This window comes from Corylus avellana, chromosome 1 (assembly GCF_965113065.1).
Source record: "Corylus avellana chromosome 1, dhCorAvel1.hap1.2, whole genome shotgun sequence".
NCBI lineage: Eukaryota > Viridiplantae > Streptophyta > Magnoliopsida > Fagales > Betulaceae > Corylus > Corylus avellana.
Window position 1 is genome coordinate 47,044,672 of NC_142490.1, and position 11,999 is coordinate 47,056,670.

Sequence of the window (11,999 nt, forward strand, 5' to 3'; positions counted from 1 at the left end):
CTTTGGACTTTGAAAGGTTGATGAGGTTATAATTTTTTCTCCGAGAGCAAGAGAGAGAAGAGCATCGCAGTTGGTGACGTATAATAGCTGCTGATTAATGGGGGGGAGAATCACGTGCGACGCGGGACACAGTCGCATAGATACGGATCAGATTATTTTTAATCGAATAATTTTAAAAAATTTATCATTCCAAGGTATTATACTTAATTAGTGACAATCGATCAAAGAAAGGATTTAATAACCCTTTATTTTTACCGATATGATTAATGTTTAGTGCATTATAACCATATATCATTAAGTTATAGTCAGATTTAAATTATTTAATTAAAAAAATAACTATTAAAATAATCATGATATGATCTATTGGACATGATTTTTATGTTGGACGACTGAGATTAGTGCAGTGATGAGATGAGACTTATCAAACTTTACAATAAAGCGTGCAAAGAAATAAAACATAATAAATCTGTGCAAAATTAATTATCAGATTTTTCCTTCCTTGTTTTTCTCTTAACATGGCCATTAACGGTGTTTCAAGAGGTAGCTCAATCGACTGAAGACCATGCTTCATGAAGCGAAACTCGCTAGTTCGAATTCTACATCCTTCTTTTGTGTGGACATGTCAAAAAAAAAAAAAAAATTATAGATTACCCCCCAAAGTTGACAACGTTTTTCAATTCGAACACCAAAGTTTCAATTTTTGTAATCCACCTCCCAAAGTTTCAAATTTTTGTAATTTGACCAATTGTATCTAAAACTTTCCATATTGCCCCTAATTTTTATTTATTTATTTATTTATTTTTAAATTCGGGGCGGCCATAACCACCCCTTTGGCTATCGGGCCATTTTTGCACTCCAAATTTTTTTTTTTTTCATAAAAAATAAAAATTATGAGCAATATAAAAATTTTGGGATAATATTGGTCAAATTAAAAAAAAAATTGGAACTTTGTGAGTGTGGATTGCAAAAATTGAAACTTTGATATTTGAATTGAAAAACACTGTCAACTTTAAGGGAGTAAACTGTAATTTTTTCAAAAATAAAAAACTTTTGAAAAAAAGGTGGGGACCTAATTAACCTATATATAGACAAATTTATAAAGCCCACCTACCATGAAACTTTAACATTAATTAATAGGGTTATATAGGTTTACTATTTTTCACCTCTAGCACGGATTCAATTCATTATAATTTCTTATATATTTTTTGTTCATCTCTTTATAAGAAATATGCAAATCTATTATTAAATTTGTAAGATCTTCGTGTGAATTTTACTTATTCAATGATATATATATATATATATATATATATATATTAATTGGGCTTACATTGATTATGAATTTTAATTTGTTAAAATGGGTTTAACATACAATCTAAAATAATATGCCCAAATGTTATTGAATTATTAAATTTTGAAAATGTGTTGGGTCTCATTCTCTAATATATTTTTTGTTCATTTAAAATATATATATATATATATATATATATATATATATATAGATTGTATGTTAAACCCATTTTAACAAATTAAAATTCATAATCAATGTAAGCCCAATTAATAAATATTATGATATATGCTTTATAATCATTAAGTTCTTTTACATTTTATAATTATATTTACTGTTAAGATTTTTATTTTTAAATTTAATTAATTATACATATATCATTGAGTTATATATAAGCCAATTTAAAATATAGAATTATGGATGATATGATGAATTGGATATGATTTTTGCGTTGGACGACTGAGATTAACGCAGTGATCATGAGATGGGACCTACGTACAATGGTGAGGTTTCCCCTATGTTGAGTGTCAGCGTTAGCACTTATTTCACTGCCTCTTTTCATACGTTGGGGTTGGTGGGAGAGGCTAGGGTAGGGAGAGGGGATTGGTCGGGACTCCGGCTTACTCAATCGAGTCAACTGCTCTGGCTTGTGTTAGGTGCCATCGACCACCGGCCACCTTGCCACCGGCCACCTGGACTCTTTGTTTTGACTTTGGTCTTTTTAACCCTTCAGACCATCCACATTGTCCCTTTCGTGTGTCTAATTTTAATTGTGTTAAAATATAAGTATATGTTAATTATAATCAAATTTATTTAATCAAATTGATTGGATCCTTTATCTTTACCCCGTCTATTTTGTGTTGGCTTCGCAAGTAATGTCAAAAATTATCAGACATAATCTCTTGTATTTTAGATTGTATGTAAAATGACTGTTTAAAAAAAATGTGTCTATTTGATTGTCTGAACCAAATGTATTTGAGTTTACATTACTTCTTTCCAAAATGTGGAGAAGCATTATGAATTAATGCATAAATATTCAAAGGCAGGGTCCTTCGAATCCACCCGTATAAAGTAAACCCTAATTTCGTACACCACATCCTTAAAAAATTTTATACACGAAGCTAGTTAAATTCTAGCTTTTTATTTCAAATTGAGTTTGAGAAAATTCTTTCAACCCAGTTTATTAAACTGATATCGCACTTAAAATATGTGATTTTCACATACATTTTTAATAAAAACATGTCATTCATTTGCATTTAAATAAAATAATAATAATTAAAAAAAAAAAAAAAAAAACTTGTGAGAATTTATCACATGTTTTAAGAATAAATGTGAACTTAATAAACTAAATTTGAGAAAATTTGGATGAGAGGAAAACTCTTTTTTATGTTGCCCTCTCCAGAATGGGAAAAAACAAAAATTGGCTTATGGGCATAAATTGGGCTGAGCTTTAGAGTTCAATATATAACTAAATTAAATCCAAATACTCATATTAGTTAAATTGACAAGCTTTGGCTATTTGATCTTTGGTTGAATGAACCAAGGATAAAAGAGAGAGTTGGAATTTGTCAAATCAAGAGAGTTGGCAAAGCAAATTAGACGAAGTTTTCTTTTGGATCGAGTTTATACTGACATTTGTCCTTAACTGATATATGTGATTTTTACATGCATTTTTAATAGAATATGTGATTATCATGTGTATTTTTTAAAATATATATAAGAATTACATGTTCTAAAGGCATATGTCAATTTAATAATCATGGTGATTTTTTTTTTCTCCGAATCCAATTGTATAAAAACTTTGTCCAAGCAAATAAAGACTTTAAAATTGCAGTCAAGTTTGAAATTAAGCTAATAAAGTTTGAAATTGCTCTCTCTCTCTCTCTCTCTTAAGATCATGAAAAGTTGATAATGGTTGACAACATGAGGGGCTTGGGACATTAGAGATTAAAGTAATCAGCGGGTTTAGGAAAAAAATTATATATATATACTAAGTGCAGATTGAGTAACACTCTTTTACATTGTAAAATACAATAAAATAAAAAACAATTGGAGCGTGCTAATTTATACTCTTCATTTATAATATCAAATGCTGCTTGATTTTTTGGATAAAGTCAAATCTCCTCAATTTGCCATTAATTTGGATTAGAAGCCCTTTGGTCTACATTACTTGTCCAAATGGTATGTGTAATGTGTACTCTACTTTGTATATATATATATAAAATCTTTTGACTTTTGTGTTTGTCCTATGAAAATGACAAGGGGGATTCTCTACCTCATATAGACACACAAAAAGAGTAAGGAAAATCATTTAGTTATTTTAGAGCTTGTGATTGGAGTATGTATTTTTAATATTAATTGATATTTATCTTTAGAGCGTGTGTGTATATGAGAATTCGCATTTTAAAGACATATATTAATTTAATAAATAAAAAATTTAAGTTCTTCAATCCAATTTAGAAAAGAAAAAAACAATTATCCTTTGATCATTATGAAATTCTGTGCAGTATTTTCCTTCTGTTAAAAATTCAACAGTTCATGCCATGATGCCACATTGCAGCTAATAATTATTGTCTCATGCACTTGAAAGGCCATGATGATAAAAGCTTGCACAAATTACTTGATGCAAAACATGGATTAAAGAAGGAATCTCCTTAGGTACTAAGGTTAAAGTGAACCTAAGCCACATGCAGAGAACCTTAAAAGATGGAAGCAAAGGGAGTATATTGTATCAGAATATTCAATAAGCATCACATCATACACGTAAGTTATGCCCTATTAAGGTGCCTCATCTACTCGGATTGTCTGAGCACCTACTCAAATAAGTGGGCTTTCTTGAGAGCTTCTCACAATTGCTTCCCCAATTATGAGGGTAGACAATTGAAAGGATCCCAATTCTACCAAAAAAATAGAAGAGAAAATTCACTTTATACCCCCTGAAGTTTGAGGTGCTTTTCAGTTTGAACCCCAATATTTAAAAATTTGCAATGTACTCCCCTAATGTTTCAAAAAATTTCAATTAACACCCTCCGTTAATAATTGTCTGTCTAATCTTCAATTAGTGAACAGCAGGCTCAACAGGCATGCACACACACTTTATAGTTTATAGTAACAGTGACGAACAAAGCAAAGTAAGGTCCATGCTCATCTAAATAGCATGTTTTTATTCTCTGCATTATCTGAACAATCCTCAGACAAAAGTTATTCAAGCATTATTTAGATTTACTTTCATCATAATATACGAAGTAGCTTGACAATCATGTTGTCTCTTTACATATTGGTTCTTTGACAACCAGAAAATCAAAGGCCAATGATTGTAATCAGGTGAAAATCTTCTTCCACCCAAGCCTTCAAGAAGAACTCTGCAAACGAGTTTTGATCCACGATTCCAGGTACTGCAGCTCCTCATGGCTTATTGAATGGCCAAGACCAGGATAAGCCTGACAAATCAAAATTTTTTAGGAAGAGGACATTCAAAAAAGTACTGAAATATTTGGATATTGTCAAATTATCGGTTATCTCAAAGGTAAATTTAATCATTTAATTAAACACTTTAACACTTTCCATCACGTGTGAGCTTAAACTTCTTCTCAACAAAGTTCAAGACTTTCGTTTTGATACCATATCAAATCATCAATTATCCCAAAAGCTTAAGCTGAATTCAATTATTTAATTAATATTTTAACAAATATATTACCTTAAACTCGCAGCTTAAACCAGCTCGTTCAAGGAAAGGGGGACCGGCTTGTCCAGCTTCAAACAATACAGTTCTGTCAGCCATCCCATGGGACCACAAAATTGGTGTCTGCGCAACGTTCAGGTTCAGAAACAAAACATATGCAAGTTGAAGAGTTGCAAGAAAATTTACAGAGAAATAATACAAATTTGCCTCCTCAACCTTTTCAACTCAAGGTTTTACACCCGAAAAGATCAGAATATTTGACAATGCTAGTGAAGCCTATTAGTAGATAGAGAAATGCTACACATTCTAAAATTTCTTCCCAAAAGTTGGTTCCCAAATAATGTGTCACCATCTCATGAGTTGGTGACACACTTCCCAAAATAATAAATCTCATGAGATGGTGATTCATCATTTTGGAACTAGCTTTTGGGAAGAAAATTTGGGATGTGTAACACTTCTCTAGTAGATATGACTAGGTGATCCTAAAGCACGTTCCCAGATACAAGTATACATACAAACCTATGAATATGGAAAGGAGATTATCCGTGGGACTTTAACAGTTAGATAAATTAGCAAATATATTGGCTCATTCTAACAAGATCTTTTCCTTGGACTAGAAGGTACTTAGAAATGATATACAGATCCTCCGACCTGAGTAATCTCTTGGAAGCATCTGGCATTGAACTGTGTCTGAAGAGTAGTTATTGTCAGTCATTAGAACTAGATGCATACAACTTGTTTTAGTCAGAGACTTTCAAGCCATCTATCACCACTTAAATGGAACCTATCACCAAATTAAATCTATGCGACTATTGGTGACACAATATGAAAACTTGTACATGAGAAATTATTCTCATTACAAGTAGCAAGATTACGCTTCTTACCATCTGACATGGCATCACTGAACCTGCACACAGGGAGTACTAGTTCATTTGAACAAAAAATAGAAAAAAACAAATTCCATAACTAGTTTAGGAGATAAATATGTCAAGATGGAGGCTGTAGTGAGTAATGAATACATGTATGTCACCACCATCACAATGGTCGACTGTCCATCTACAAATGTTTATTAAGATCTTTATTTCATATTCATAGAATGGCAAGTCAAGAAAATATAGTGAAAGAAAAAAAAAAAAATGGAAAACCAGATTTATGGTCCAAAAATTTATAAAGTAAAAATAAAGTTTGTAAACTAAAACTGGAAATCATAGTATTTTTGAAGAAAGTACCCTCTTAGCATTTGATGAAATTTGTTCTATTATAGATGTATTAAAAGGAAGCCATCCGCTGAAGACAGCACCTCCTCCTAGAGTTTTTGGGTACAGCAGAACACTTGCCAAGGTCAAGGCACCTGCAAAAGAATTGTTAAAATTTTCAAATTACCAGCACTAATGAAAATCAATGAATGCAAAGATGTTTTGCTGTGCGTGTTGATTTTTTTTTTTTTTTGGGGGGGGGGGGGGGGGGGGGGGGGGGGGTATTGAAGAGGGAGGGAGAGCGAAAGAGAAACCTCCTTGACTGAATCCACACACAAATACATTATTGGGATCTGTGCCAGCAGCTATTTCCTTGTCTATCATTGCATGCACATTCTGAACTGCTTTAAGCACACTACTTTCATCTTTTGGAGAATCCTGAATGTTAGCAGAATAATCTTCAATAAGTGCTCAACAAATCAGCATCATCAACTAGTATGGTATTAAAGTAAATTCACAACCCCTCTGGAAGATTCCTTAGGCACTTGCTACATCACTTTTAACTGTCCAAGAGTAACTGACAAATTCCAAAGACATCGACCAATGGTAATCCATAAAAGGTTCAAATGGAGATGTATCCCGATAAACTGTAAAGCTAGCCAAACTCAGTTTTCTGAATAAAATGTATCTACTAGACAACACAGTTATCCTTCTCACTGGTTGCCTATTCCTCTTAATACACAAAAAGTCACATAATACTTGAGATGGTGTCACAAACCTACAAAAAACTTGTGATCCTCAAAAGAGTGGACCTTAAGGTCAACCATATTTAGACAAGGAGATGAATTTTGCACCACATGCATGGGTATGGTGCATGTAAACTATACCAACAGAGATTTTTGGCGTTCAAGTTAAAAGAGGAAAAGAGTTAACGATCAGGTAAATACTAGTAAAGGCCAATAATGCAATCAAACATCAATGGTATGATTATAACAGAATCTCCAAAATTTCATATTTTCAATGTTTTTCTAACCCACTACACAATAATGTACCAGAAGATTATGGCATCTCTAAGTCAGAAGGTTGAGCTCTAAGGCAGAAGGTTGAGTGAATCAGATGCGTTGGCTGAGCCCTAAACCCCTAATCCTATTAAGGCCCTTAGACCATTTGAGGATGCATAAATGAATGCCAAGTCAAATTGACTAATGCCTATCAGATGAGCTTATCATTTACAAGAGTCTGTGCATTAAAAGTGATCAATTACCATATGTATAATAAAAACGTAAATCGCAACCCATTGAACAGAATTCTACTTCACACAAGAATCAACAATCAAATCCCTTATCAGCACCAAAAAAAGTCGATTTTAAGGTTCAATTCAATTTTATATACAAACATCCCTTTTTTTAAAAAAAAGAGGGAAGCATAACTTACAGCTGTCACAGGAATCTCGTGAATGTCAAACCATGAAGGCATCACAGAACCATCTACAAAGAGAAGCAAAGACAGCAAGGCATTAGATGAAGAGAAGTTTTAAAACATCTTCATCAGAATGAGAAAATCTTTAACTTGTTATAGTCGATGTTGAGGAATGCCCACTAGTGTGAGGTTATTTTCTCAAGACAAGAAGCATCCCCGAAATTTATTCGAAAGCCTGTTTATTAACACACAGAGCAAGGAAGTGCTCCCAATGATATCACCGGAGCAAATTGACGGGAATAATCAATCATGAAAAAAAAAATACTTCAATAAGATAAAATACCAGGGTGGCTGGACATCCCAGAGTCTTGAAATGAGTATTTCAAGACTATATGGAAACTTAATGGTTTAAGACAATTCTCTGAATATTTGGTACAATTTATTTTCAATTATGTCCGTTTAATTCATAGACCAAAAGGGCATTTTATGGTTTCCAGGGATGACCTTGTATTTGCTACTCTACTTTGTTGTGAAAATTTTGCAACTAAGATTGCCAAATTGTGAGGTAACATGCCAGGCAAAACAACATGAAAAAATAAAAAATAAAAAATAAAAAAAATAAGGAAAAACATTATTGATACCCATGGGCCATCAAAACCAACCCAAGAAGATGAAACACACAACCACTTTATTAAGGTGATGAAAATTATACATGTAAGAGTTGAGACCGATAAGCATTAGCAGGCGGGATAGTCTATCCCGCTTGAAATGAAATAGTTAGTCCGAATAAAATTCTATCTCTATTTCTATTATGCAACATCAGAAGTTCATCAGGATTGCACATTTTAAGAATACAATGACCATTAACAAACCAAATGAATATGCTATCAGTATTTACAAAATTTTTTAGGTCTGCAACCAAAAGAGCATGAAAGGAAGAATGTGTATAATTTATAAACAAGTACCACCAAGTATCATAGTTTTGAAACACGCATGTACTGTAGCCTTACATCAGTTTCTTTCACATAACTAGCATTGACTGTCTAGTTCAATGTAGTACGGAATTTTTCTACTCTGTATAAGTGAGGAAAGTCATGTATTGAAAATCATGATGCCTCATGTTTCCACCTGACTAAAAAGAACTTGACGCTCCCTTTGTGGAATCCTTCAAAATAATATTCCCAAAAACTGGACTACGAAATTAATTGTTTTGAAAAAGTGGTCACATTAGAATTGTATATTATCTACTTGATCCCTCATCTACTCAACTAGATTTCCAATTGTTCAAACCAATATTTGTCACTGCAAAAATATCCTACAGTATATCATATCATGCACTGTTTGGTTTAGACAAATTGACTAGCAACTGATTGTTTGGAGTTCTACTAAAACCAGTTCAGCTTTCAGTATGATTCAAGGGTCCAGCAAGGAAAGGTAGATCAGATCCACCTAACAAATGTAACTTATAGCCCCAGAGAAGTATTTGGTTGAAACAAAACAAACGCGATTATAATGTTAAAACCCATATACATTCTACTCTGTAGCCCATGCCAGACTATTTCACAAATAGCCTAAGTTATCGGTAACGAAAAAATGCCATAAACAGCATATTACACACAAAAACCAAAGCCAAACCCCACAAGAATTTACTCTCCAAATCCATGACAAAAAGCATATAAAACCCTCAATTCCACAAAACAGAAAATACCCATGTGAGAAATTACAGTAAATCACCAAACCAGATTCACAAACTCAGTCAGACACATACCAGAAAGCAAAACCTACAGAAAGCCATAACAGAAAACTTAATTGTAAATACACAAGGTATAGACTTTACAGTTGCAGGTGACTGGATTGGAAGGAGCAGAAGGGAAGGACCAAACAGTGTTCCTGAACTCAGGGGAACTGAAGAGGGTCTTGATGGGTTCGTTGGCAGGGCCCGAGTCCCCCAGCCCATGCAGCCACAGAACAAAGCTCCGAGCCATTGGGTCTGGTTTTGAAGAGGGTTGGTTTGGCTGCGAGAGTAGTATGAACAGAATGGTGCCAATCAGGGTGATTCCAATCACAGCAATGGGCTTTGCTAATAGCTTAAGCTTCATCGCCGGTCGTCCATTGTCCACCTTTTCAAGTTTTTCCCAAAATTGGGGAAACAGGTGTGAAAAGACTTCTTTGCTCCTTTCTAAAGAGTAGCGACGGACGACAGTGATACCGTCGTCGTTACTGGGCTCTGTCGTACGTCAAACAAGGCCACACAAATACATGAAGCGGCGGTCGCAGCAATGTTTTTACGTCATATTCAATATTAAAATTTTGCATGTCTATATTGTTTGGTTATGTTCGGTAAAATAGTTATAATTGGTCTTTTTAACTTACGATTTTCGATTAAAAAAGAAAGAAAGAGTACAATCATCACTTAACAATGGAAAGGTATTTCAAAAAGTTAAAAATTAACAAATAAAACTTACTGATTTATAGTTATCCAACGAAAATAACTCTTTTACAATTTGTTAAACGATGTTAATTTGTAATTGAAGTCACATCAATCACAAATGTCTTTACAGCCTTCAATCATATGTTTATGTTTATACATACAGCAAATTGCAAAAGAGTTGTAAATAAGTTGTAAGTTTAGATTTTAATTTTTTTTCTTTTTCTTTTTTGACGTGGCAGCCCATAATTAATGAAATAATTGAGCAAAAAATATGAATTGACAATTTATTTGGGGTAAATGATTGGGCACTACAACTTGAGTAATGCTACATTCTAAATTTTTACTACAAAATAATTTACAAACTGATATGGTAATTTATAAATAGTGAAATAATTAAGAGAAATTTATAAGCCAAGTTTCTCCTGTGCTAAAAGTATGTTTGGGATTATGTTTGAGAAATAGAGTTTTTAACTCAAAAATCGTTTTTTTGCATAAGCTTCATTTTTAAATTTTTACCAAAAGTGCGTTTTTGCTATTTTTATAATAAAAAAGCCAAAAAAGATATTTTTGAATTTTTTTTTTCAAACATGTTAGCTTTTATTTGGCACAATTTTTTAAGTTCTAAAAGTATTTTTTAATGTCGCTAACGCAATCTCAATTTAGTTCTAAGCTCCCAAGACATGAAGCAGGCATGCATTGTTTTATTAGTACTACAACACCATGGCTTTTTGCCCCGACAGGCCTCGTCATTAATTACTTAACATCTTATCATGCAAGAAATTTATGTATGCACTTGTTTGTCAAGCAGCCATGCATATACTGGAGTACTACTCAGAACACACCCTTTTTTTTTTTCTTTTTTTTTTTTTATTTAATAATGGGACAAGGGTTATAGTAGAGAAAACAAACAAAATGAGGTGGGCTCCCTAATGACAAAACCTAAACGAAAAACGCAATACAGAGAATAAATACACACTTACACAGAGCTGGGAAAAATGGTAAAAAGATATATAAAAATGGAAAACCTTTCTCCAATTTATTTAATGAAAATGAATATCAAAGCATCGTCAACGTAATAATCATCAAAGTACTCTTTCTTTTCAAGTACACGCTGCCATGGATGGTGGTGGTGAACCCCTGCACCTCAGGCCTTTTTCACAACCCCTTTCGAAAGGGTTGGCCGGTGGAGGCAGACAGCTCGGATTACCCTTACAAGGGTTTACCATGCCGCTTCTAATAGACCCATATCCAATCCTTTTACCTTCAACAAACACAACTGAGCAAACCAAGAGAGCAGCAAGGCATATAACCAATATTGCTTTAGATGTTGCCATGTCTTTGTAGAAATACTACGCCGTACTTTATGTCTTTGAAGCAAATGATGTGTTGCTAGACGAACTTTCACAATGAGGCCTATAAATAAGAAGAGGTGAAGGAGTTATCCATGACCTTTTCGAACCATTATCAACCTCCCAAATTCTCAACATCCATCTCCCTATTTCCATTAGAAATGACAAATTAATTTGGGCTCCTTCCCCCACAGCAAAGTTCTCTGTCAAATTAGCCCATGAATTGCTTATTCATTCACAAAATTCCAAAATTCCTCCCCTAGACAATGATGATTGGAACCTTCTTTGGAGCCTAAAACTCCAACATAGACACAAGCACTTCCTATGGAAACTGAGTTGGAGTGCCCTTTATGTTAGAGAAAACATTGGGAGATTTGTCTCTCATTCAGACCCGGAGGTGTGAGAATGCCCTCTCTGCAATAGTAATGTGGAATCTCAATACCATCTTTTCTTGGATTGTCCCTTTGCCAAGATTATTTGGAGAAACCAAAAATGGCCCTTGGATACTACTGCCTTTAGCAATATTTCTATTCCCTCTTGGATTAGAATTTTGCATAGGCCACACTCTATGCTTGGCATCCCCTTTGAGGAAGTTTTTGAATTCCAATTGACTACAGTAATTGTTCTAGACCAAATT

The 11,999-nt window shown here is 33.5% G+C and overlaps 1 protein-coding gene across 1 annotated transcript; it reads right to left on the reverse strand.

The window, feature by feature from the left end:
* Positions 1–4,359: 4,359 nt before the first annotated feature.
* Positions 4,360–9,780, reverse strand: LOC132173018 (putative carboxylesterase SOBER1-like). The gene is made up of 6 exons (XM_059584581.2): positions 9,420–9,780; positions 7,598–7,650; positions 6,478–6,601; positions 6,197–6,318; positions 4,983–5,090; positions 4,360–4,725 (listed from the first exon to the last, which is right to left on the reverse strand). Exons 1-6 carry the CDS (start codon positions 9,679–9,681, stop codon positions 4,636–4,638), a joined length of 759 nt encoding a protein of 252 aa, XP_059440564.2. The 5' UTR covers positions 9,682–9,780; the 3' UTR covers positions 4,360–4,635.
* Positions 9,781–11,999: the final 2,219 nt, after the last annotated feature.

Coding starts and splice junctions, on each gene's coding strand:
- LOC132173018 (XM_059584581.2), bottom strand. CDS start 9,681: ATGAAGCTTAAGCTATTAGCAAAGCCCATTGCTGTGATTGGAATCACC. Junction 6,319..6,477: donor GTGTGGATTCAGTCAAGGAG/GTTTCTCTTTCG, acceptor ATTCTTTTGCAG/GTGCCTTGACCTTGGCAAGT. Junction 5,091..6,196: donor TTTCATCAAATGCTAAGAGG/GTACTTTCTTCA, acceptor AACGTTGCGCAG/ACACCAATTTTGTGGTCCCA.